Consider the following 24,574-nt stretch of genomic DNA (forward strand, 5'->3'; position numbering starts at 1 on the left):
ATTTCAAAATTATATCCGTTGTATTGAATCATTGTTTGAATGCTTGCGGCTCAAGCTGCTAACTACTAACGGAAACTGCAAGGTGTGCTGCAGTTTAGTAGCAACTCCTTAAAAAAGCAGCAGCAATTAGCACCGTGCAAAAATAATTCATGTATGATGTACCAACTTAGGCTCGATTAATTTTCATGCGCTAATTCAATTGTGCCCCTCCTAATTTGCTCAACCCTTATCTATTAGCATATGAGTTGCAAACTATCGCTTCTCTCCCCTCAAAAAAAAAAAAAAAAACTACTGACTGCTTCTTTCAAGCTCACAGTTAGACAGACCATCTTACTCCGAGCCGTGGCTTTGAAACAAGAGGTAATTTAACTATACATGGAGGGTTTTGAGGGGGCGGCTTCAACTCACTTGTTCAACATTGCTTTAGTACTAGTGATCTGTTTCACTAGTTAGCACTGTTGTGTACGGGGGTTGTGCCTGGCTTGCTGTCCAGTGTGTGTTGTTACTTGTTAGGAAAGAAAAGAGCAAGCATAATGACCCTTCACTATCAAAAACAAAATGCACATATGTTACAGAACCATCGCTGTTCAATAGTGAGTTGCAACATGAGCCTTGTAAAACTTTTGGTCTTCTTGGCTACATCAAGCTTTGAAAGGTTCCAAGTTGTATACGAAACTAATGACAGTGTGTATGTTGTCATTTAAGCATCTTGATAGAAAACTCAAGCATCTACTCAGATATGAAAATCTGTATGATGATTTACCATTCATTCCCTATCTGTACTGTAATATTTATGCAGATGATACTGACAGAAGGATCTCACTTCCTATTCTGGCTCAGCAGGGCTCAGTGAGTTAGGTTCAGTTGAGAGTGATGGCCTTGAGATGAGGTATAGAGCAGGGCCTAGAAATGGCACCAACGACAAAGGCAGAAGCCACGAGCCTTTGTCAAACCTGGTGAAATATAGTGTTAGAATATTTAAGGATTTAGACCTTTGATTTCAACACATACATGTAGCAACACCAAGATTACCATTTTCGTGAAGTCATATCGTTGTAAACCCAAAATGGAGCAAATGCAGATAGTAGAGTGAAATCAAGGCTCATGACATGGATCTGCATCATTAGGGTTCATTGTTCAAAATGTGGTACGTTTAGAGAATTTCCTCAACTCCAAACTATGAACTATAGCCAAACTTCTAAAAAATTTGGGAAATTATGACAATATATTATAAGTGTAATTGGTCGAGTGACTTACAAATTTACTTTCATTGAAGTACTGGTAGTATTCCTTCCAGTCAGCCCCACTTGCTAGACCTGCATAGATGACTATTCCCAGCCCTGCAGCAAGTGTAATCTGATGCGTAATGGAGTTACTTGCATTTTCCAAAACATATAAAAAGATGCTACATATTTACAATCACTGATACAGATGTTGATCAAGGACATTATGCTAATGAATTTCAGTTTCATAAAGAGTTTATTCCAGATCAAATGTAAGAATGGCTGACGACAGCATTTGAGAGCTATAGTTTGCCTTCGTATAGTAACTCTACAGTTTTCCACGTTTTAACAAACAATGACTTAAAAGCTGCAGCGATTCTTACCCTTGCAGTTAATTTAGATTCAAGAAAGTTGAAAGGCCATCTTCCGAGCTCACTTTCAGCAACAGTAGGTGATGGTGGTTTCCAAAGTACAAAATATGGAAGAAGGGCATATGCTCCACCGAAGAATGAAAGTACTAAGAAAGGCCAGACTGGAATGCTGCCTTTTGAGCTGCACATACAAGAATATATACTCAGATCTTAACTGTGAAACACCGATGAACAAGTTCAGTTCCTAGCAAAGATAACATCGTATATTAAGGGTGAGAAATTCTGTGATTCATCTAAAATATACTACACATGGAATCCCAACACACAGCGTAAGATGATCAAGTGCAAAGTAATCTACTAATCTTCAATGAAAATTACGCTACCTTCTCCCTGTTGGAAGCAGCAACATGCTATATACCAAAGGCCACAAACCCATGATGTACCAGACAGACACAAGCACTTGATTCATTCTAAAACCATCATCTCCCTTCAAATTCAAGAGTTTCTTCAAGAAATACATGTCCCTTGACTGAAAAGGTGAAAAGGCCATATGTTAATAGCATGCAAAGTGGAACGATTAAAAAACATACTTTGTCCCCAATGCAAAGATTAACTCAACAACAAGGAATTTACATGCCAGTTGACTAGCTCTCATTGTCGCTCATGCTGCACAGCAATTTACTTGTTTAACAAATAGGCGCCTCTATGATTCAGTTTACGTATGCAAGTCAACCAAGAAATCCTCTAATATTTTCAGCCAGGAATCATTTTTCCGAATTCAAAGTAACAACATTCAAACATTTTCACTAGTTTCTGCTAATACTGCCTTTGGCAAAAGTATTCATTTCAGTTTAAAACGTTTTCTAAACCTCCCAACAAGATAGCAATCTAAACCTTCCAAAGGCATATAACCCAACATACTAAGAGTAAAAGAATAACTGTAGCATACATACATGTCTTCACTCATACTCTGATAGTGAGCACTACTACAACTAGTTCAACAAAACAAACATTAGATTCTGCCTCATCATATTAAACAATAACACTTAGATATCTTAACTTAACGATATTGATTCCACATTACCGGGGTCTGATTTGGAGAAAGATTGAAAACATAGAACATGAGTGCCCCCCACAACAGAAACAGCAAGATTGAGGTTGTCCAGTTCTTTTCATCACCAACATTTTCACCCTTCAAGGATTCACTGTCATTCAGAACTGGGTCTTCTGGTTTCTGGTTGTTCAAGGTACCGTGACAAATATGAAGCTGGCACTTGCGGAATGTAAAGACTGAAGCTTTACCACTCTGGGGTCCAAGAAAGGTTGAAGCTTTAGAGGCTGTTTTGGACAGTAGAATTCTGGGCTTGATGTTTTGGGTTTGGAGTGAAGTTTTGGGAGGAAGGGATGATGGGAAGGTTGAGAAGTTGCAGGAGATGAGGTTGGCATTAGCCAACAACATGTTGGAGTTGAGTTTGGGATTTTGGATATTCCTGTTCCAGCTCTCGATGTCTTTAACAGTGTGCTGAGTTGAGTTATACGCTGCCGTTTCAAAGCGGGACATTTTCTTCACACTAGACGACGAAAGAAGTTTACAACCGCGCGTTCCATAATAACTGCAGAAATGACTATAACCCAAACCATATAAAGGTCTCAGATAAGGTTCCTGCTTCTTTTACTTGATGCCATGGCTGAAGTTTCAAGAATCTTGCAAAGCAGCCTCATGCCCAGTTTCCATTCACGCCCAAAAAGCCATACATTTCAGTCACACCCACCACTAAGTTTCAGACGACTCCCAGTTCAGTGCTCAATCTCCACAACTGAAAGCGCCACCAAAGCTACAAAGTCGACCCAGAACATCCCTTGGGGTTGTGACATTGATTCCTTGGAAAACGCTTCAGCTCTGCAGAAATGGCTGACAGACTCAGGCCTCCCACCTCAGAAAATGGGAATTCAAAAAGTTGATGTGGGGGAGAGAGGCCTTGTTGCTTTGAAGAATATAAGAAAAGGAGAGAAGCTGCTCTTTGTGCCTCCCTCTCTGTTCATCACTGCAGACTCTGTAATATTTTCTGCAATCTAAACTCCGCCAAAGCTTATATGTTTAACATCATTCTGAACTGGTAGAGATGTTTGCATGATGTTTTTTTTTTTTTTTTTTTGTGTTTGTGGTTATTTGGAATGGTAGGAATGGACATGTGAGGAAGCTGGTAAGGTGTTGAAGAAATATTCTGTACCAGATTGGCCACTACTGGCAACTTATCTGATTAGCGAAGCTAGTTACTTGAAATCTTCGAGATGGAGCAACTATATATCTGCCTTGCCAAGGCAGCCTTATTCACTTCTGTATTGGTAAGTTGACATTTTCTGGTGTTTGTGCAAGTGGTGGAGCTTTGATGAGTCTACTCTCAGATTTCTACAGCCTGTGTATGTCATTTCAGGACTCGCGAGGAACTTGATCGATACTTAGAGGCATCACAGATTAGGCAAAGGGCAATTGAAAGAGTTACTAATGTTGTTGGAACGTATGGTGTTTGCATTTGCTACCTAAATCTTTAATCTATGCTTTTTGTAATTATTGCATTGACTGTTTAGTCCTATCTCTTGTGCAGATACAATGATCTAAGGCTTAGGATATTCTCAAAGCACCCTGATTTATTTCCAGAAGAGGTATTGAACTTGTATTACAATAATTGAGGCATTTTTTTGTATGTATGTAAGGTCTCATTTTCCTTTGTTACTGTCGAAAAGCTGTGTGACGTTGCTATTTTCAAAGAACAATGTCAATTGTTAATCAACGATCTGAATACTTGTTACAAATCCCTACGTGTAGTCATCCTTTTATATCGATCTCCAAGACACACAGAACATGAATCCGAAACTGTCCTCATCTTTAATGCATGTGTTTTTGCGCTCAAGATACAATTTGATGCATGTGTTTTTACGCTCAAGATACAATCATTTGTTTGATTATGATCTGTGTTTCATTGTCCTTGTATATTACAGGTATTCAACATAGAAACCTTCAAATGGTCATTTGGAATTCTTTTCTCACGCTTGGTAAGTAAACTACTTTATTAATAATTTCTAGTAAATTTGCATAGGCTTCTGCGAAATTGGCGTGAAATTGCCCCAGGAGTCTGTGTTGACATCCATGTAAGAATATTTAGTAATAAAGAGCACAGCTTTGAGATGTAATAAGATGTCATCATCAATATCAAGTCCAGAAAGGAAGTAATAACCTGAAAATCCTCTGTGCATTGTTTCTCTATCTCATCGATCTCTGCTCGTGCATGTACTCTGGTCCTTGAAAAGTTACTTAAGAACTATATTTTGGCTAAAAAATTGAAGGATTGAAAAACATTATTCCTTTTAGCAACTTTTGACATAAAAGTCAATTTTTTTTCTTATAGGTTCGATTACCCTCAATGAATGGGAAGGTTGCCTTGGTTCCTTGGGCAGATATGCTGAATCATAGTTGTGAGGTTTGTGGATGATACTTTTAATTATACAAATGATCAAAAGTATGATCTGTATTATCTGCATCACTTTACTGACTATATGCATCTTAATTTGACTGGTGTAGGTGGATACGTTTTTGGATTATGATATATCATCCCAGGGAGTTGTTTTTGAAACAGCGGGGCCATATCAGCCAGGTGAGCAGGTAATTATTGGATCTTGTCCATAGCTGGAGAAGTAGATTTTCATTGACAAAACTGTAAAAAAGAAGAAAAAAAAGAAAAAGAAGAAGAAGACAACTGAGAAGCATAAAATTAAAAGTTTCCTCACATGCTTATGTTGGCTAACCATTATCTGCTAATCTTAGATATTTCAACACATTTTGATTTTAAATAAGGGATTTGTGCTACGCAAATCAGTACTTCTATTGATTGCTTCTCATGACTTGCAGGTCTTTATTTCCTATGGGAAGAAATCAAATGGAGAGCTTTTGCTGTCATATGGGTTTGTCCCAAGCAAGGGTACCAACCCTAGTGATTCTGTTGAGTTGTCAGTGTCACTTTCGAAATCCGACAAATGTTACAAGGAGAAGGTGGAAGCTCTGAGAAAATACGGACTATCAGCGTGAGTGCCTCAAAGCTCAATCTTTAGCTTCTATTTAATATTTTTAAAGCCTTTTAGCAGCTAAGAATGGCAGCAGAAATTGCCAAGTTTTGGGTAACTATCTGAATGTATAGTCAGAAGTCCTTTTCAGCCTCATGTTGACTCAGAAGAAGATATCAACAAGCTATCTTCAATTGACTCCTTGCAGTTGATTTCAGAAGTTACTCTTTCCTCCTTTATGTTGTACTTTTCTTTCTAATCTGGGTACCAAATTGTCATTCTTTCAAGCAGAAAGGAGTGTTTTCCTGTACGAATTACTGGCTGGCCATCAGAGCTAATGGCATTTGCTTATTTAGCTGTCAGTCCTCCAAGTATGAGCAAACAATTTGAAGAGGTGTGATAGCTTTCGCACCCTTGTTGATCAATGTATAGTAGAACCTATCTGAAATATCTTTGTTTTCAGATGGCTGCTGCAGCATCAAATAAATCTACCGCCCCGAAGGATTTGAGATATCCTGAAATAGAGGAAGATGTACTACAGTTCATATTGGATAGTTGTGAAGATAGCATATCAAAGTATAATAAATTCTTACAGGTTAGGCCACACTTTGTACAATAACTCTCACATCTGTCAATAACAACATAATGCTATCACCTCCAGATAAGATGGAGGAAAGAGTTCCAAACAGTTCGATTCACAGTTGATTTGTGTTGACAGGCAAGTGGTTCAATGGATTTGGATGTGACCTCTCCAAAGCAGCTAAACCGAAGGTTGTTTCTGAAACAGCTAGCAGTGGACTTGTCTACCAGCGAGCAAAGAATCCTATTCCGTGCTCAATATGTAAGAACAATACTTCTTTTGCATCAACAAGATTCACATTCTAACTAGTGTGAAATCAGAAAAATGTGGAGAATTCGACTTCATGATACTATAAAATTAAGAGCAAAATCTTTAAATGCATTACAAATGTGTCATGCATTGCTATCATGTTTCTGAAAGTACATGCCTTATTCATTTTGCTGACACTGCATGGTTTCAGATACTGAGAAGACAGCTGAGGGACTTACGAAAGGGCGAACTAAGAGCTCTCACGATCTTTAATGGGTTCAGAAAGTTTTTTAAGTGAGAAGAGTCTCACAATTCATTCAACATTCACATTCTTGTAATGTTCAATGAGTTTTGTGTAGCAGTGACTAGGTTTATCCAAGATGGTACACGTACAATTGAGGGATTTTACATTCGTCCAAATGCCCATTAAGTTTACAAGATATCGTCAATGAAGTAAGCCAGACAAACTATGTAAGTTTAAGGGGCAATTGACTACATGAGTTTACAAGATGCATGTGTTATCCATTTGTACAGGTTATTGGTGAATAAGGAAAATCACATAAATTTATCAATACATTTATTACTTACTATAATGTGTTTTTTTATGTGATTCTATTTAATACGAATGATATGTTTGGCAAACCACATTTTGATTCGAATGTTGGCTTTATTTACAACAGAGATGAGATAGATTCAGACAATCAAACTACTCACAATCGGTTTAATAATTCAGTAAAAACAAAAGTACCTACCTACTCATCGGACTAAAAATCCAGTAGAAAACCGTACATTCAGAAAAAGAACAAAATTGTTGGAGATGAGAGATCCCACAAAATGTCATAATAACCGAATTTTACCAAACGATAAAAATACCTACATAACGTTAGTAAATTATATAGAAGTAAATCACAAATAATATCCAAAATCGGATTTAGAAATTGAAAAATTGAGGAAGAATATCCAAATTCCTTATTTTCTTCCAATTTTTCAACAAATCTAATGAACTAGAATGGTGATGAAACGAATATGGCCAAAAGAACATTCTTACTTGGGTGGAAAACGCTGGACCAGAAAACCACAGTAACCGTCGACTGCCAGCCAACAGCACCAAAGCGCCAAAACTACATAGCCACCCTCCCCTCCTCTCAAAAATCTCAAATCCTTTCCAATGGAGGGTTTAGCTTCCTTCAACTCCCTCTCTTCTTTCACCTGCCGACCCAAACGCGTCTCCGTCTCCGCCACCGGACCCACCTCCCTCTCTCTTCCTTCCTCCTCCTCCTCCTCCGCCCACCTGGTCTTTTTTTATTTTTAAATTCTCTATTCTCTTAATGGATTTGATCCTTTTTTTTTCTCAGCTTCGAATGAGTGACATTGGTTTGATGATGATGATGATAATAGGTTACAATGTCGGGCGAATCGGAGCCGGTGAAGGATGAGCTGAAAACCAAGGAGTGGGAGGTGGGCATGTTCCACAACGAAGTGGCTGCGGCGCAGGGTATCAAAATCAGGAGGCGGCCGCCGACTGGGCCGCCCAAGCACTATGTTGGGCCTTTCGAGTTTCGATTGGAGAATGAGGGCAACACTCCCAGGAATATCTTGGAGGAGATCATATGGCACAAGGACCAGGAAGTCTATAGGGTATACATCCATCTGCAACTTTTTCACTTGTTTGTTTTTTTTTGTCGAGTTTTGTTTGTGTTGTGATTTTGGCTGCTGATTTTCGAAATGTGGTTCGAAAGATGTTTGATTTGATCATATGTTGTTTAGTTCTTCGAGTTCATGATGTTGGTGGTTATGAGTTTATGACGCTGGTTATTTTTCAGTGGAGAGAGAAGAAGCCGTTGCATAGGTTATTGAAAGACCTGGAGAAGGCTCCTCCTGTTAGGGATTTCGTTGGAGCGCTTAGGGCGGCCAATGAAAGAACCGGACTGCCTGGGTTGATAGCTGAAGTGAAGAAGGCTTCTCCCAGTAGAGGAGTTTTGAGAGAGCATTTTGATCCGGTAAAAGTCTGCATTTTCTTTTTGTCGCAATTCTTCAGCTTTTTAGACTTAAAAACCACACGTGTATGTTATAAAAACTTCTGACCTTCTTATTTGTTACAATTGGTCTTATTGTTTTGAACTTTATTACGATTAGGTTGAAATTGCCAAAGCTTATGAAAGTGGAGGAGCTGCTTGTCTCAGCGTTTTGGCAGATGAAAAATACTTTCAGGTGATCAATTTAGTTTGATAATTTGTTGATATGCCAAGAAAGCTGCAATCGATGAGCTTTACCTGACGCTCTTTTGGCTTAATCAATATAGGGAAGTTTTGAAAACATGGTAGCAATAAGAAAAGCTGGAGTCCAGGTTCGTTCGATAAATCAATGTTGTCTTTAGACATGCATGCTAGTATGTAGTATTTGTATAAGTTTGTGCTTTAACAGAGAATACATGCAGTGTCCGCTGTTGTGCAAAGAATTTATCGTTGATGCTTGGCAACTCTATTACGCTCGATCCAAAGGTGCAGATGCTATTCTTCTGATTGCTGCTGTTTTGCCCGACCTCGATATTGGTTACATGATAAAGATATGCAAGAAGCTTAAGATGGCTACCCTTGTTGAGGTTTGACTTCAACTTAATTCTTCTCCATAAACTGTACTTTATATTTGTAATTGGAGTTACATGATGTGAGGTTTAACTATATAGAAACATATTGATATTGAGTTCAATGAGTTGCATGTGGGTCTCTACTGTTAAATGTCTGGCATTATTCTGAGCTGCTTATATGCAGAGTTATGAGATTCCTTTTCATTTCTTCCATATGTGTTGGATGTGGATATTTATTAGTTCTCTTAAATGTTGTCTGTTTGATCAAATTGGAGTGGCTCAAGGTATTTCTTTAATTTGGAGTTTCTTGTGATACATTCTGCAGGTGCATGACGAGAAAGAAATGGACCGTGTTCTTGGAATCGAGGGAGTTGAATTTATTGGCATTAACAACCGAAACCTTGGTAAAATTTTCATTGTATTGTGACTTAGCTTATGCTTCCAGTTCATCACTTTCATGTTACCATAATGTATCATTGTTTGGTAATAACATCATTGTTTATGTATTGTGGTGGATGATCAACGTCAATAGTATAATAATATAACTCTTAGTATGAATTGCACATTTCGCTTAAAAGATTGTTGTGTTTCATATATTGGCTTTGTATGCAAGGGGATTGAGCCATAAAATCTTTTTGTCATATATTAAGCTTACTATTGTTTGCCTGCAGAAACATTTGAGGTTGATACTTCTAACACAAAGAAGCTTCTGGAAGGAAAACGTGGTGAAATGATCCGTGAGAGAGATATAATTGTGGTGGGAGAATCTGGACTATTCACTCCTGATGACATTGCCTATGTGCAAGAAGCTGGTGTTAAAGCAGTCTTGGTTGGAGAGTCCATTGTCAAACAGAGTGACCCCAAGAAAGGAATAGCTCAACTCTATGGTAGAGATATTTCTGTATGAGATATGAGTGAGTCAGTTCAGGGAGATACACAGCCTTCTTACTTCTTAAAAGACTTCAAAGCCTCTATGACTAAAGTTTGACCTGCAAACTAGTTAAACTGCAGAATGCTCGTGTAACTTTGTCTTGTCCTCAATGAAGAGATAATTGGATAATTTGTTTTCGTATAATGGCTATGAGTTGCAACACTTGTTACTGAGATTACTCCTTTTTTTAAAACCTTTTTCATTTACCATCTCTTTTCGATCTCATTTTTGCTAAGATCATAGTCACTGGTCAACTATTTACTTTAAGAATTTGATATACAAATTAGAAATTAAGGGACATCGAATAAAATCACTTAGTACTGGCAAGACTTTCAAGAGCAATTCCTTGGGTATTAGCCAAAGTAAAAATTCTAATGTCGGGTAAAATTCAAGGACCAAAAGGTAATTACCATTTTATATGCTCACAAAACGATCTGTGAAGACAAGAAGTCAAGACGTGATTCACCAAACCGAAGCAGCAGCCAGCTTTAGAGTTCGGACTTCGGACTGCTGAGTGGCCACGAGAAGAAGAAGAAACAGAAAACCAAGAACTCCCACATAACCTTACTTAATCCAGGTGAGTTTTCATCTTCTTCTTCCTTGTCTATTGCTCTCTGGGTTATTAAACATGGGAGATTTTGAAGACATACGCTTTTGATTTTAGACAAAGGCTTGCCCAGCAATGTGGTATGAGACCCTTAACAGATCACTCATGTAAGAGAGCTGCCGACTCGAAAATTGATTAGTAATACAACTGCAATCGATAAAGATACAATCTTTTTGATACTATAGAAAGACTATCATTACGATTATGAAATCAAGTGGCTGCTAAACTTCAGCTTGGTTTTTATATTATCATCAATTGCGGTTCATCTTTGAAAGAGAACCTAATAGTAATTTGGGTGTGTTTGAAGTTTGGAAGTTTCTGTATTTGTTGTCTTTCAAGGGTTTCCATGCTTTTCCTTAAAGCTTTTCTTATATGCATTAGATTCTGAATGTTGTGCTTTTTATTGTTGTCTGATGCACAGATGTGTACTGGATCTGCTGAAAGGGATCGACACGATGTCGATATTGGAGGGGTTCCCTATGTGGTAATGGTGGAGAACCTTGAGAAGGGGATATCACCATTTACAATTATGGAATTTATCCATCAGCAAGTTTCAATCTCGTGTCAAGTACTTGTTTCTCCAAGTTTGTCGCGCGAGGCATATACAAGAGCAACAATCACTGTGAGCAGCAAAAAAAATCAGGAAAAGTTATGTGAGTTTTTGGAGAATCCAAATCACAGCATCATTTCCTCAAAGGGAAGGTAGTTGTCTTTCATTTGTCTGTTTGATTGTCTCTGATGACAAGATACTTGAGCTGAAATATATAAGCCCTTGTGTTGCTTAAACATTCAACAGGAACGTAGATGTGATTTTTGGGCTTCTAAAATTGTTAGGTTAATTCTTTGAGTCATTATAATTGTTCTTTTGTAATTCTCTGCAGGCCTTGGGTACTTACTGAGAAATGGGCAGCACATGATATTCCATTGGCTTCACTTCAAGTCCTTATGGCTAACTTTCAGGTTAGTTTCGTGTCCTACTTTCTTGTGGCTGTGGTTATTAAGAAATGGAATGCAGTTCTGTGTTAGAAAATATCCTACAATGTACTAAATACTACTCCTTCGGCCACAATCAACTTGGTCATAGTGGTGGACGCTGCTCATATAATGATTTGTTTAAGTCTAACCAGTAATCAACAACTTCTTTTATTATATAAACTTGTGGTTTGATGGTCCATCTCTATTCTGTAGATTATATATGTGTATGTGGCTTTAAGTACCTAGTGGCTTTTGTGTTAAATTTGTTCCTGCATTGCCATGTGAGGATTAGGCTTTGAATGACTTGTAAAATTATAGGAAAGAAACTAATGAAAGGGATCGAGAACATGATACAGTCAGGAATTCATTGTTTGGAAATAATTCATTTTATATACAGTTCACTGGAATGAATTTTGCGATTGATAAATGCATAAAGTTCGTAAAACAGTCACTCTCTAGAAGCATACCAAAACTGGACAGAATATGAAATAGATAGCATAGTGGCATAAAACGTCAAGACTCCACTAAAACTACCATTTTTTTTTCTTCATTGCGCAGACTATGCTACAGAGAAGAACTAAACATAGCGAGGAATTGAAGGTTGTTCTCTCTGGAACTGAAGAATACAACACAGCTAAGCTGCTGAAGGAGCTATTCTGCGAATTTATTAATCATCAAGCTCGACTTCACCAGAGGTTACTTGCTGAAGAGGCAAAGATTACTCAGCTATTTGATGCACAAGAGATGTGAAGTTCTTAAAGCCTACTTCCTAGGGTAATTGTTACTGTTGCATCTGACGGTTATGATGACCGATAACTACTCCGACCACTTTATGAATAGCTAGTTATATTTTGAGTCGGTATTTCAAACTGGCTGTATTCCCCCAATCATCCCATTTCAGAATTGTGACAGCCTCATCTTCTGTTGGTATTTGAACTGCACAAATTTGTTTGATCACTACAGTCTCTAAGATTAATTGATATAACAACAAATCATCAAGTAAAACGGCTTCTGAGCTTGAGAAAAACACAATAAAACAAGCAAAATTCCCAACCAATTTTTTTTCTAAAATCATTATTTGTTATGATGTCTCTCCGATATTAATCTTAGATAAACTCATGACACGTTTACTAACGTGGAATGTAATTAAAAATAGAGGAATTGATTACGGGATAAGAGAATTCTGTCGTTTATTAATACATAAGAGAATTTGAATGAATGTGGGTCTCACCTTCTCATCAGGAATCAATTCCTCTCAAAACCCCTAACTTGATATCCAAGGGGGGAGGTGGGTATCAGAATCAATTCCTCCATCAGTTTGGGTATCAATTTTTGTTACCTCAACTATCTTAATTTAATTGAGAATATTTCTAAATTGTCCAACCCAAATTGAGAATATATATATATAATATTATTAAAACCCACAAATAACACAACCACATATATTACGCGGGAGTACTTAAGGTCAATTCGTCTATTTTTCTAATAATATTTTCTAATTTTTTTATTTACATAATTTATGATCGATAAGTGAAATTTAATTAGAATTGATTTGCCTTATTGGGTGTTAAAGGAAAAGGAAATTAGTAGAGTGACATTTGTATGTCATTCTGATTAAAAAATTAGTGTAGCATAATAACACTATTGATTGGTAGAAGAAATAAACGACTTCATAAATATATAGGGGTATTTTAGTAATCAAATTAATTTTAATTTTGATTCTGATGGTAAGTAAACAATATCAATCGTAATTACTATTATTTATGTTCTAATTCTATGTTGAAAGTAAATAATTCAATAGAATTAAAATCTCCATATTCAAATCCATTCCGTCTCTCATTCCTAATTAAATATATTCATAATGAGTTTCATTATAAGTCAGTAAGCGTGTCATCACTCTCTTTCATTATTATTCGAAGGAGAATCAAACCTCTAAATGTAGTTTCATTTTACTCCCTTTGAAATGTATTCACAATGGGATTACTCATCCTCATTTCTATCTCCCTCTTTTCACCATTTCATTCCTGGGACAAAAAGGTGGGTAAAGAAATCCAGTAACTGTAACTCCGACATGTACATTTTACAGTCTGCATTTGCAAAGAAATGTCTTTTCACCAACCCATCAATAAATCGACACGTCTTCAGTGACACACTTCCCAAAGACACTGCTATAAGTAGCGCAGCAGTGTGCTTCGTTTAATCCCGAGAGCAATGGCGTTGGAGTTCAAGTCCTACAAAGACGACGCGTGGTACGACGCTCGAGTCGTGGCGGAGGGCCGCCGTTACCCTCGCCTCAGAATCAAGTTCTGCAACTTCGACGACGACGAAGACGAGTGTGTCTACGCCAAGGACTTGAAGAGCCTCCAAGACGTCGGCGCACTGAGGTCCCGCTTCCGAAAAATCTCTGGTCAGTTTCAGGACTCGGACTGTTCCCGGGTCGAACCGGGCCTGCCCGTCTGCGCTTCCCGCCGCGTCGGCGCCGATGAACTGAAATTCTACGACGCCGTTTTGACTGGGGTACGGCTTTTTTCTTTGCCTCTGTTTTAGTGAATTTCGGGCTGCATAGTGTTCGTGAAACTACCAATGCGGATTTTGATAAATTAGGTGGTGAAGAAGGAGCACCGGGTTTCGAAAGGAGGAGAGTTGGTCTGCACATGCACCTTCAACGTAGATTGGATTGATAGTGGTCAACCTGGTTCATGCCGTGTTGAGAAGATTTGCAGGGTGGAGGATACTACCGACGAGGAACTGGACCCGGCTCTAATTCTATTTCTTCACAAGGCAAGGGAGAGAATCAGCCGTGAACTGTGTACTCCGTGTAGGATTTCCGGTGGAGGTGCTTATGATCTGAGACCTCAGCACAAGGCAAGCTTTTCTCCAACTGTGAAATCAATTTGGTTAGTAGAATATCACTCATATTTATGTTTCGAGGCTGTTATGTTTCATTAATAATTACTACAGTTCAGTATTTTTCATATTTTATAATAAATGAGGTTCTGTTTGGAATTGTGTTTCTCACTATGCTACTGATATCAATTGATACCGTCTTGGAGATCTTATTTGAGTTTAATCCCAGAAATACTTAACTAGTTTAGTTATTATTTTGACAGTTTTACTTTGATACTCTTCTCACAAAGGTTTGCCTATTTTTAGTACACAAGGAATGGGTACTGATTCTGATATTAATCCACTGAGGAATTCTTATGAAGTTGGTAGTGATCACAAGAGGCGCAACAAGGCAAGCTTCTTTGTATCCCTTAGTCTTTGAATCATAATTGAATAGATGTACTGATATTTGATTGTCTCAAGTTTATATATGGACAACACTTAATGATTTAGTTGTTACTTTACATGCAAATTGTAATAGTCATCTCGAATTGCCTTTTGATGTAGATACTTGTGCAAGTCAATTAGCTTTTGTTTTTTTTTTGTTGGAAAGAAATCGAAAAGGAAAATAAGAATGTTAGACAACTGGGCTATAAGCGGGCGTGTGGACAGTGTGGTTTTTTTTTTCTTTTTTCGAATTAAAGCATAGCCAATATATTAAACTCAAGCCAGAAAAGTTCATTACATATCCTCCCTCTAAGTCTTTTGCGACTAAGTGTAGATAAAATCTTTGTGGGACAAACCACAATGATTTACCAGCTTGCAAAGCGTAAGGCGCTGTCGTCCATTCTCACCTAGGTTTAGAAATATGAGAGAGCTCCAAGAAGCATGGAGTCACTCTCTTATTGCATATGATTGAATTGTACCTTGTCTATAATTTGATCAATCATAATCTATTCTTATCTAATCCATAATAATATCATGGAAAGCTTATGCAGCGAGTCTATTAAACTACTTTAAATGATGTGTCAACTAAGAATCACAATTAGTGTTTCGATGCTATAACAATCCCAAGTAGACTCGTCGCATCAACTATTCACAAAAGAAATTGAGAATTTAGTTAAGTGATGGGCATGGTTGATTAAATCTAAGCATATAAGGTCGTATGTGATTAGATTAAATCTCTAGGAAAAAATGATTTTAGGTGTAAAGTTGAGAGAGGTGTAACGAGTTAAAAAGAAAAAATTTGGTTAAATTTTCTTTTTCATTTTAACTTCATTACATTGAATAGTTCATAATATATGTGGCTTAGTTGCAGAAGCAATCCCAGAAAAGCCTATTTTGATTATAGTTTGTCTATTTGTAGGATACAAGTCATACAACTACTCTCAGGAAACCTTTAGCTCTGAGCTACTATGTTGAAGGTTTGTTCGTACTTTCGTTAAGCCATTCCCAGATGCCTTAGTCTCTTAATCTTTTTTCTTTTCCATTTTTTTTTCGGTCAAAAGATGCATAAGTTTCGTGATCCAAATATATATATTTATACATCAGGAATGAGTGGTAATGCTTCTGATATGGATGGACGAGATGGCGTGGATGTAGGAGGGGCTCTCTATATGGTATTAATTGAGAATCTGGAGAATGAAATATCACCATTTACAATTCTGGAATTTATACAGCAACATGTTTCAATCACATGTCAAGCTTCTGTTTCACCAAGTAAGTCAATGGAATTGTATACACGTGCAATTATCCTGTTGAACAGCAAAGAAAATCTTGAGAAGTTATCCAATTTTCTGGAGAGTCCAGATCATGTTATCATTTCCTCCACCGGAAGGTATTTCTTTCATCATATTTATTTAATTACGAAGTATGTGGATGTGCATCTGTAATGTGCAAAATTTACTAAGTTGGTCGTTTAAATGTCTGCCGGTCTGCGCATATGTTTTTATTACTTGTATATATATATTGAAGAAGCTGTGGAATATGGTTGTGATTTTTATGATTCAGTACCTTTAGCTTTATTAATTGAATTATTAATATCCATAGTTTTGTAATTCTCTGCAGGCCTTGGCTTATGACTGAGAAAAGACAATTTCCTGAGACACTACGGGCATCAATTCAATCCTTCATTATTTTTTCTCAGGTTATCTTCCTATAACTTCGTAAGATGAAACTCAGTTGAGTCTTGTTGACTAATTATTGCTTGGAATATCTCATTTTTGTTAAAACTTGCAATGGGTTTTCCATGATACTTGGATAGCAGAATATCTTTCTCATCTTCCTCCGAAATAGGGAGAAAGGGAGAAAGCACTGCAAACTCATATAGCTAATAACCAATTATATAGCATAAATTCAGCACTAAAGTAAGACTTCTATCGATTTTCGATTTTCAGACATCATTGGAGAGAAGAACTCTAGGTAGCAATGAGTTGAAAGTTGTCCTTTCTGGGAATCAGGGGTACATGGAAGCCAAGGAGCGACAGAAAGTGGTTAAAGAGTTCACTGAACACCAATGTGGACTTCACCGGAGATTAGGACTTGAAGAGGGAAAGATCTCACTCAAGTACAGGTGAATGGCTGAAGTTTTGTAACTTGTTCAGTCACTTTGCTATCTTAGACGCATGGTCTGCGTCAAAATCCAACTGTGACGAACAGATGCAGCCACTTTTAGTGTTCTATACTTGTGTAAAGGGGAAGAGGTCAAGGCACATTTCTTACATTTTATTGTGTAAGTAGCAAGTATATGCGACTTATATAGGGGTTTGATGTATGCCCAGATAAATATGTTCCTGCTGCCTCAGTTGGTGCAGAATTCCATATATATGAATATCAGAAAGTAGTAGTTTCGTTTCGGTACTAGTTAGTAGTTGTTCTTGATGCTCTGGCAACAACTTTCACCACGTTTGACCTGTTTTCACCATGAAAGTGAAACAAGGAAGATCAATGGTTTCCTGAAAATTTACCTCAAGTTGAAGACCTGTTGAAATTACGGACTGGAGATGAAAAGTAAGAAAAAAATCACCATTTTATGCTCTATCCTATCTGGCAAGCACCCTCCAACGTGCAACTGTCTGATTGGTTACTGGATCAAGTAATTGAATCATACCTGCCACGCTGGATTAATTGAATTAGACATCAAAAACGGCGTCGTATGAGGTCCCAGCTGGTCCAATAAGAACCAGCGCGGTGGTCCGACAGCTATTATTAGCTTCCGACTGCTCATTTTGGTCGGTAAATCTAGAGTCCACACCAAACTCAAACTCAGTCAAACCCTCAAACCCATTATCAAATCTTCCATACCCATTTCTTCTTCTCTCTCGAAAGATTGGATTCACAGGTAAAGTTTGCATCTTTAATGTTCTTGATCTATGGATTTACATGTGTGTGTAGATAATTACTGAGGTGATTCTTATGATAATTGTTGGGTTGGTGATTAATGGCACAGAAGATGGGGCTGCTGGGATTGTTAATGATGGGGTTTGTGGTGTTGTGTCAAATGAAAGGCTCGTTTGGGTTGAGGTTCGTGATTGATAGAGAAGAGTGCTTCTCTCATGATGCAAAGTATGAGGGTGACACTGTTCATGTCTCTTTTGTTGTTATCAAAATCGATTCAAGTTGGCATCACGGTGAAGAAGGAGTTGATCTTGTGGTATGTTACTATGTTTCATTTGTCTTTTTTTTTTTTAAATTCTTTTGGCGTTGTATGCTTTGTTAATTTCAGTAGAATTTCTCTGAATGAATTTTGAGGTGTTCACGATTTGATAAAATGGTAACTGTTAGTATAAGGGAGCCTTTGCTAATTGCTTTTCATAATTTGTCAATAACTGAATTAAGCAAATGGTGTTATATAATTTCGAGAAGTTGGGGGGAATTGATGCTATGGGCCTATGGCGTGGATGATAACAATGGAGATGATGTTCGTTTGGAATTCTAGGATTAATGTTGGGACTTTGTTGACCTTATTTAGGTGAAGGGGCCTTCTGGTGAACAACTTCATGACATACGTGAAAAGACGAGTGATAAGTTTGAATTTGTGGTTCAGAAGCCTGGTGTTCATCGCTTCTGCTTCACTAACAAGTCTCCTTACCATGAAACCATTGATTTTGATGTACATTCTGCGCACTTCACATACATTGAGGAGCATGCTAAAGATGGTGAGAGTCCATTTCTTCTCATTACTGTTTTTGAAGTAATTATTGTGAAAGATTGATTGAATGCTGATTATTCTGATTGTCTGTAGAGCATTTTAAACCCTTGTTTGAGCAGATTCAAAAGTTGGAGGAAGCCATTTTCAACATCCAATTTGAACAACACTGGCTAGAGGCTGAGACTGACCGCCAAGCAATATGTAATTGCTTCTCAATTCTCTGTCAAATTTTGAGGCCCTGTTTCAATTCATGGTTGCGTGTTTTTGCCACTATTGTACATACAGATATACCACACACTAGGCCAATGTAATTATGCTTTGTCAGAGTAAAATGCTTTAATATTTAAACTTATGCTCATTTAACTGTGCTGCAGTGAATGAAGGAATGAGTCGGAGAGCAACTCACAAGGCAATGTTTGAATCAGCCGCACTAATTGGAACCAGCTTCCTCCAAGTTTTTCTTTTGAAACGTTTGTTCGAGCGCAAGCTTGGATCATCTAGAGTCTAGATCATTCAGTAGCTAATTATCAAATGTAACATTACACAGTGGAAATTATTTTACATGGTGAAATATTTCAGAACAGAAACTGTAGCATTACATGGAAACAATAGTTTCAAGATGGTTTTGTTGCTTAGTTGTATTGTTCAGTTTGAACTACATAATGCCATAATGGTACTTTCTTGGAACATCATTAATTGGAGTTTGTTAACATTGTCGTTATCTCGTGTATTTTGTCTTTGGTACTTAAATTGGGATTCTTAGATTTGCAGGACAATGGCTTCCTTTGCAATCCCCTTCTCAAGCACAAAAACTCTTAAACTGCTCTAAAAGTGGATTCTATTATCTTCATACTCCGGGAGGAAAGGAACATCATTGCCAGACAAGTCGATAAATGCTTCAGAGAGAGGTGGAACCTCCTAAATGTGAGCCACTTCATCATCGGAGTCAAAGTCAGGGAATTCCGGCAATTTAGGTTCAGCAGCCTCATGGATATGTGCTAATTCTGGCTAATACCTTCCATGTATAGTATATAATTCCTTTGGCTTGATGATATCAGGAGGACAAGAACCACCACTTAGGACTTGGGAGAGGAGAAGAAGTCGCAGTTTCTGGTTCTTCCAATGAGGCTGCGCTTGAGTTTGTAGAGATACTTTCTTAAACCTTTAAACACTTCAGCAAATGTTTTTGTGGGATAAGTGGCAATGTCTTGTTCCTCCGCACTGGTGCCCTGTTCCCTGAAACGGGCACGATACATCAAACGATCTTCTTCACAGTTCAAATGCGCCTAGCTTCCTCTTTCTTCGACATGATTCGATTAACAAAACCATTGTCCGCGGAATGAAGCCTCCCTTTGCAATCCCTTTAAACTCAGATGCTATATATAACTAAAATCATGAGGTGCCAACTTATGTTTTATTTCCTTTTTGTATGCAACAAATGTTAGGATTGCGGCTCAAAAACGGAAAAACCTTTGCATTTTCCAGCAGAAAGAACAAACCTGTAAATGTTAAGAAATAGGCACTTGCTGAAGCTTTTGCTACAAGATAAGGTCTCCATCAAGCTATTTTATTTACCGTGGTTATAACTCAGGCATGAAGAGTTTGTTGATGCCCTGAATTCATTATTGAAAATCGACAGGGATGCCTCATAGTACAAACTAAAAAAAAAAAAAAAAAACGAAAGGCTGTGCTCTGGACAATATGCATCAAAGAAACTCCAATCCATTTCACAAACAAACGAAAACATGAGCGCAGAGTTGATATCAAGAACTAAGAAGAAAAAAGTTGACAAAATATTAGTCTACCAGTACACGAACAGAATACAGTACTGTTTTTCAATCATTTGTCTCCCAAATAAGCCCACAATTCTACCAAATGTTCAAAAAGACAGTACCATTTCCAGCAGGACCAATCATGGCTTTTGAACATAGCTCCAGTCTTCTGGAATATATCACGGCATGGGGACATACATACGTAATAGCATTTCCTACGATTCAGCACGTGGGAGCTTCTTCACGATTCAGCACGCAAGCAGCAAAACCATTTTTTCTACACAGAAACACTTGAAAACATCAGAAACCAATATTTAGCACCAGTTTTGAAGCTTACAATTAAGATGTTATTTATTCTGTGCAGCTTAAAAGTTAAAACTGATGGCATTCTTTTTCTTTTCCCTCTTTTGTCCGCTCTTTGGTGTGCCAAGTTACTTGGACATCATATATTTAGTGCATAAATTCTTCGCCAAAATGAAGAAGTGAACATTGCCAATGAAAATAGTTATAGTATGTTATGTAAAACAAGTGCATGTGTGGATTAAGATGTTCATTTAGTTAACATAGAAAGTCAAAAGTTAATTCATACATAGTATATGCAGTTCACACATAGGCTAATTTGAAATTCATAGTTCTCAAAAATAAAATAAAATACAAATTTGAGATGTAACAGAAGGGCCGAGCAAAATTTTAAGCCAAACCAACAGACTGGAAATACAGCACCACTTTCTTGGAGAATTTTGTTTTATAAATTAGAAGATAATTTGACTAGTAATATAATTTGGCCAACAGATTTATGGGGAAAACTTGGTCTCATGATTGATATGCCTACGTACAGGATACAAAACATAGTAGGTTCTGTCATGAAAACTACCCACTATAATTCAACTCAATATTCTGACTCGGGGCGGCACAGTCATCCTCCACTTTGGACATTGAAGCAAAAGATACAGAAGGCATTAACATAGAGCTATTGAGCAAACGAGAGTAACTGTAAGATACATGGATGCTCCAGCAATAGTAAGCAAGTACAACTTACAGTAGGAGGCTTTCCGAGAACTGCTCCATGCTTATATGTGCAGTCATCCTTAGCTGGTGACTCAGGTCTGCCACCTGTCTTTTTCTCAGTCCTAGCCTTGTTGAAGATTACTGTGAATCCCTCAGCGGATGCTGGATCATTGACGTCCCATTCACCGAACTTTGGCAGTGGTACACCCTTATCCTGTGGACCGAAAATTTCATATGGGAGTCAGCTGGTAATGTCGACAAATAAATGTAAAATCTTATTATGAATCAAATTTCATGCTTCAGATGCTTATAGAGAAAGAGAACGGATATGTTTTATTCAAATAAGTTATAAGCTAACTTGGAAGGTGATTGATGTCTCCATACAGTGAAAGTCTATAACATAACATCTCATTAAATTCTACTGTATTTTGGTCCTAATGCATGACAACTGAAGATCAAGACACAGAAAGTCATATATATTCAACAATTTGTTTAAATGGAACTCTGAAAGTAGATGCAAAAGAAAAAAGAAAACCTCAACGATGGAATATGTCCTAACCCAAGGAGGAAAGTAAAATTTACAACATATAACTTGGCAAGTGCATAATGGATACTTGGCTAGTGACTGTTTTCCAGAATTGAATCAAGCAGATACTATCAACGGAAGCAGTATAACTCTTCTAATTAAATCCTGCAGTAGTGTATGTTAAAGTACCATATACTTGAACACCAAATGCTAAGCAATAATCTACTGTAATGGACTATACACAGTACCAATGTGGAGGTTTGAGAAGGTTTGGCTGCATACAACCTAGCACCAGAAATCAGAGAGCTTGACTTAGACTGCGGTGATGGATGACACCATGCACGAACCAAAATTGATTCCAACAAAAAAAAACAAATAAATTCAACTAAAGTTTCAATTTTTAAGGCTTAAAATAGAACCACTGCACATAGAGTCGTATCTATTCATAGCTTATCATTCGACTTATATTTCAATGGTAAGGCATACATATAGATGAACTGCCTATAGACTATATAGATATGTATTCACTGATTTATCATTTAATGCCTCTAATTACACTTCAACAACAGGAAGGTATCGTGAAAGTATATCATGGAAAGTTTACGAAATTGTTAGTTTGTAAAAAGCAATTTCTTGAAAAACCTCTCATTAAATATACTATTACATCAAGACACGCCCGAGAATATGCCTAAAATTACAAAATCTTTAGTCAATTCTGACCCTCTAACTCTTAAAAACCTAAGCCAACACATCTCAATCCACTAAAGTTGGAACTTCCATAGTTCGTTCATTTGAGCATAACACACACAAACAAGTGAAACAACAACAACAATCACCTCTGCCCACGTAGAAACACCAAATGCAAAACATCAGAATCAATGAAAACATAGATACACAAGACGTAAGAATCCGTTATGTTAACCAATCCCTGGCACTTGGTCCTCACACCCACATCAAATATTCTCTTAGCTTCCTCCACATTTCAATCATTCTTTACTAACGAAACCGATTACACTCCTCTGTCCCATTCATACACACTAGACAGATAAACAGAAAACCTAACAGTCAGATACTCAGCTATGTTCACTTGCCTCAACACTAGTGCACATGTACACAAAAATCCACCATACATGAATACATACAAACACTACATAACAATAAATTAGATACTTTTATACTCAGTTAGGAGTAAAAATCCAAACTTTAGCCAACAACTGAAAGAAAGCACCGGAGAGGAAGGGCAATACAGTCATTTCCAAACAACCAAAGCAATGAGAAGCCATACACAAACACAGAGAGTCGTCGACTCAGATCAAAAACACAGGCACAAATCGAGAAAATGAATCTCTCAAAAATAGAAAGCAGCTTCTGGGTAGCTTACCGCCATGGATTTTGAGTTAGTGTTGATGAGAAAGGCGCCTGCTTTGGTTTCTGATGAGTGATGAGGATGATGATGATGATGATTACTTCAGGTTTTGCATTGCTCTCTAAGAGAGAGAGAGGATAGAGAGATGGGTGGGCCATGGGAATTTGATGTAAAGCGGAATGGGGGATAATGGGCTTTGCTGGGGGCCCACTAACAGGACCACGTGAAAGGTGATGGGTGCTTCCAGCGGTGCGCCATTCTGTTTTGCCTGTTTTCCGTATTTTTGATATGCTCTCCGAATATGCCACTCTTTCTACTCCGAGGCATTTCGTTTACCCGAAGTTGGCTAGTCATGCACTCGTGCAACTCCATTTGTTTCACGATAAATAAACTAGATAGGCAGTTGTCAACTTGTCATAGACTAAAATGCTTTGAAGTAATCTCTACCATCATCTAAAATCCGACTTAGTCATACATGAATGCATCACAATTTTATTTCACGATAGATAAATTAGATATGTTAAGTTGTTATAAATTAAAATGTTTTGAAATAATCTTTACAATCATCTAAAATCCGACTTTATCGTTAACTTTGCGGTGATATATATTTTCAGCCCTTTTTTTAGGGGAATAAAATGAATTAATTGATCAATAATCATTACACTTGGCTGTTATAATACTCTCCACACCCGGAGAGTTACCGTGGAAAAATCCAAAGATTGCCTACTATGAGTAGCTAAACTATCTAAACTATGCACAACACTATTCTCCAAATGGAGTATAAAAAGTAATCTACTACTAGATAATGAAGTCATATATCTCAAATAAAAAATAGAAAATCCATACTCCGAGAATCTAGCGTCTCATGAAAGACCGCATCAACAACAACTTGACAATATGACTCAACAATAAGAGGGGTTAAAGAATGCGTGTGAGCAAACTTCAACCCTTCCATGAGAGCAAGAAATTCAGCATGTAATGGGAACAGAGAGGTAGTGTGATTAAGAGAGAACACACCTAAATATGAGCCGGTATGATCGCTGAAAATCCCACCCAAACCAGTAGCATGATCATCAGGACGAAAAGTTGCATCCACATTTAGCTTTAGGTAAACCCGTGGGAGGTTTCTCCCAACGAACAAGAGCTTGTACTCTAGGATTAGGCAGAGGCTTCCTAGCTTGAACAAACTTAGTCCACCAGCCCATAATAGTAGGCATAAGAACCCTTGCCTCCTTAACCTCATCATTCCACACCTTGGAATTCCTGTTACCCCACACTGCGCAGATACACATAAGAAGAATGGGAAAAGACTAGGATTGGAGTTTTGGCAAGAAACTAATCAAT

The 24,574-nt window shown here is 37.6% G+C and overlaps 7 protein-coding genes across 8 annotated transcripts; 5 read left to right on the forward strand and 2 right to left on the reverse strand.

The window, feature by feature from the left end:
• Nucleotides 1-553: 553 nt before the first annotated feature.
• On the reverse strand, nt 554-3,091 carry LOC126799783 (uncharacterized). Its single transcript, XM_050527048.1, has 6 exons — nt 2,679-3,091; nt 1,978-2,123; nt 1,607-1,775; nt 1,258-1,356; nt 1,033-1,115; nt 554-953 (listed from the first exon to the last, which is right to left on the reverse strand). The coding sequence occupies exons 1-6, from the start codon at nt 3,051-3,053 to the stop codon at nt 827-829; spliced, it is 999 nt and encodes a 332-aa protein (XP_050383005.1). The 5' UTR covers nt 3,054-3,091; the 3' UTR covers nt 554-826.
• A 187-nt stretch (nt 3,092-3,278) lies between these two features.
• LOC126799161 (ribulose-1,5 bisphosphate carboxylase/oxygenase large subunit N-methyltransferase, chloroplastic) lies at nt 3,279-6,968 on the forward strand. Its single transcript, XM_050526293.1, has 12 exons — nt 3,279-3,650; nt 3,777-3,940; nt 4,030-4,113; nt 4,201-4,258; nt 4,595-4,648; nt 5,002-5,073; nt 5,175-5,255; nt 5,502-5,674; nt 5,945-6,047; nt 6,117-6,248; nt 6,372-6,494; nt 6,694-6,968. Exons 1-12 carry the CDS (start codon nt 3,279-3,281, stop codon nt 6,778-6,780), a joined length of 1,503 nt encoding a protein of 500 aa, XP_050382250.1. The 3' UTR covers nt 6,781-6,968.
• Nucleotides 6,969-7,636: 668 nt separating this feature from the next.
• On the forward strand, nt 7,637-10,171 carry LOC126798888 (indole-3-glycerol phosphate synthase, chloroplastic-like). The gene is made up of 8 exons (XM_050525968.1): nt 7,637-7,776; nt 7,881-8,120; nt 8,306-8,482; nt 8,619-8,693; nt 8,785-8,829; nt 8,920-9,084; nt 9,395-9,473; nt 9,741-10,171. Exons 1-8 carry the CDS (start codon nt 7,651-7,653, stop codon nt 9,974-9,976), a joined length of 1,143 nt encoding a protein of 380 aa, XP_050381925.1. The 5' UTR covers nt 7,637-7,650; the 3' UTR covers nt 9,977-10,171.
• Nucleotides 10,172-10,465: 294 nt separating this feature from the next.
• On the forward strand, nt 10,466-12,510 carry LOC126799909 (uncharacterized). Its single transcript, XM_050527170.1, has 4 exons — nt 10,466-10,577; nt 11,029-11,309; nt 11,489-11,567; nt 12,141-12,510. Exons 2-4 carry the CDS (start codon nt 11,029-11,031, stop codon nt 12,330-12,332), a joined length of 552 nt encoding a protein of 183 aa, XP_050383127.1. The 5' UTR covers nt 10,466-10,577; the 3' UTR covers nt 12,333-12,510.
• Nucleotides 12,511-13,790: 1,280 nt separating this feature from the next.
• LOC126797269 (uncharacterized) lies at nt 13,791-17,260 on the forward strand. Its single transcript, XM_050523922.1, has 7 exons — nt 13,791-14,099; nt 14,187-14,479; nt 14,736-14,820; nt 15,775-15,832; nt 15,960-16,245; nt 16,476-16,554; nt 16,805-17,260. Exons 1-7 carry the CDS (start codon nt 13,794-13,796, stop codon nt 16,982-16,984), a joined length of 1,287 nt encoding a protein of 428 aa, XP_050379879.1. The 5' UTR covers nt 13,791-13,793; the 3' UTR covers nt 16,985-17,260.
• A 364-nt stretch (nt 17,261-17,624) lies between these two features.
• On the forward strand, nt 17,625-19,245 carry LOC126801168 (transmembrane emp24 domain-containing protein p24beta2-like). 2 transcript variants are annotated; one of them, XM_050528636.1, is made up of 5 exons: nt 17,625-17,748; nt 17,860-18,060; nt 18,379-18,565; nt 18,652-18,759; nt 18,933-19,245. In XM_050528636.1, exons 2-5 carry the CDS (start codon nt 17,860-17,862, stop codon nt 19,064-19,066), a joined length of 630 nt encoding a protein of 209 aa, XP_050384593.1. In that variant the 5' UTR covers nt 17,625-17,748; the 3' UTR covers nt 19,067-19,245. The 2 variants fall into 2 exon arrangements, with proteins under 2 accessions (XP_050384593.1, XP_050384592.1); XM_050528635.1 differs by having other exon boundaries at nt 17,627-17,748; nt 17,857-18,060.
• A 1,019-nt stretch (nt 19,246-20,264) lies between these two features.
• Nucleotides 20,265-23,403, reverse strand: LOC126801170 (protein NOI4). The gene is made up of 3 exons (XM_050528637.1): nt 23,246-23,403; nt 21,370-21,552; nt 20,265-20,607 (listed from the first exon to the last, which is right to left on the reverse strand). The coding sequence occupies exons 1-3, from the start codon at nt 23,249-23,251 to the stop codon at nt 20,572-20,574; spliced, it is 225 nt and encodes a 74-aa protein (XP_050384594.1). The 5' UTR covers nt 23,252-23,403; the 3' UTR covers nt 20,265-20,571.
• Between the last annotated feature and the right edge of the window lie 1,171 nt (nt 23,404-24,574).

This window comes from Argentina anserina, chromosome 6 (assembly GCF_933775445.1).
Source record: "Argentina anserina chromosome 6, drPotAnse1.1, whole genome shotgun sequence".
NCBI lineage: Eukaryota > Viridiplantae > Streptophyta > Magnoliopsida > Rosales > Rosaceae > Argentina > Argentina anserina.

Coding starts and splice junctions, on each gene's coding strand:
- LOC126801170 (XM_050528637.1), bottom strand. Junction 20,608..21,369: donor TTCTCGGAAAGCCTCCTACT/GTAAGTTGTACT, acceptor GTTTCTGTGTAG/AAAAAATGGTTTTGCTGCTT.
- LOC126797269 (XM_050523922.1), top strand. CDS start 13,794: ATGGCGTTGGAGTTCAAGTCCTACAAAGACGACGCGTGGTACGACGCT. Junction 14,821..15,774: donor ATCACAAGAGGCGCAACAAG/GCAAGCTTCTTT, acceptor GTCTATTTGTAG/GATACAAGTCATACAACTAC. Junction 16,246..16,475: donor ATCATTTCCTCCACCGGAAG/GTATTTCTTTCA, acceptor AATTCTCTGCAG/GCCTTGGCTTATGACTGAGA.
- LOC126801168 (XM_050528636.1), top strand. CDS start 17,860: ATGGGGCTGCTGGGATTGTTAATGATGGGGTTTGTGGTGTTGTGTCAA. Junction 18,566..18,651: donor TGAGGAGCATGCTAAAGATG/GTGAGAGTCCAT, acceptor GATTGTCTGTAG/AGCATTTTAAACCCTTGTTT. Junction 18,760..18,932: donor GACTGACCGCCAAGCAATAT/GTAATTGCTTCT, acceptor ACTGTGCTGCAG/TGAATGAAGGAATGAGTCGG.
- LOC126799909 (XM_050527170.1), top strand. CDS start 11,029: ATGTGTACTGGATCTGCTGAAAGGGATCGACACGATGTCGATATTGGA. Junction 11,310..11,488: donor ATCATTTCCTCAAAGGGAAG/GTAGTTGTCTTT, acceptor AATTCTCTGCAG/GCCTTGGGTACTTACTGAGA. Junction 11,568..12,140: donor TCCTTATGGCTAACTTTCAG/GTTAGTTTCGTG, acceptor TTCATTGCGCAG/ACTATGCTACAGAGAAGAAC.
- LOC126798888 (XM_050525968.1), top strand. CDS start 7,651: ATGGAGGGTTTAGCTTCCTTCAACTCCCTCTCTTCTTTCACCTGCCGA. Junction 8,483..8,618: donor TGAGAGAGCATTTTGATCCG/GTAAAAGTCTGC, acceptor TATTACGATTAG/GTTGAAATTGCCAAAGCTTA. Junction 9,085..9,394: donor AGATGGCTACCCTTGTTGAG/GTTTGACTTCAA, acceptor TACATTCTGCAG/GTGCATGACGAGAAAGAAAT.
- LOC126799783 (XM_050527048.1), bottom strand. CDS start 3,053: ATGTTGTTGGCTAATGCCAACCTCATCTCCTGCAACTTCTCAACCTTC. Junction 1,776..1,977: donor CTGCTTCCAACAGGGAGAAG/GTAGCGTAATTT, acceptor TTGTATGTGCAG/CTCAAAAGGCAGCATTCCAG. Junction 954..1,032: donor GATATGACTTCACGAAAATG/GTAATCTTGGTG, acceptor ATATTTCACCAG/GTTTGACAAAGGCTCGTGGC.
- LOC126799161 (XM_050526293.1), top strand. CDS start 3,279: ATGGCTGAAGTTTCAAGAATCTTGCAAAGCAGCCTCATGCCCAGTTTC. Junction 4,649..5,001: donor GAATTCTTTTCTCACGCTTG/GTAAGTAAACTA, acceptor TTTTTCTTATAG/GTTCGATTACCCTCAATGAA. Junction 5,074..5,174: donor TGCTGAATCATAGTTGTGAG/GTTTGTGGATGA, acceptor TGACTGGTGTAG/GTGGATACGTTTTTGGATTA.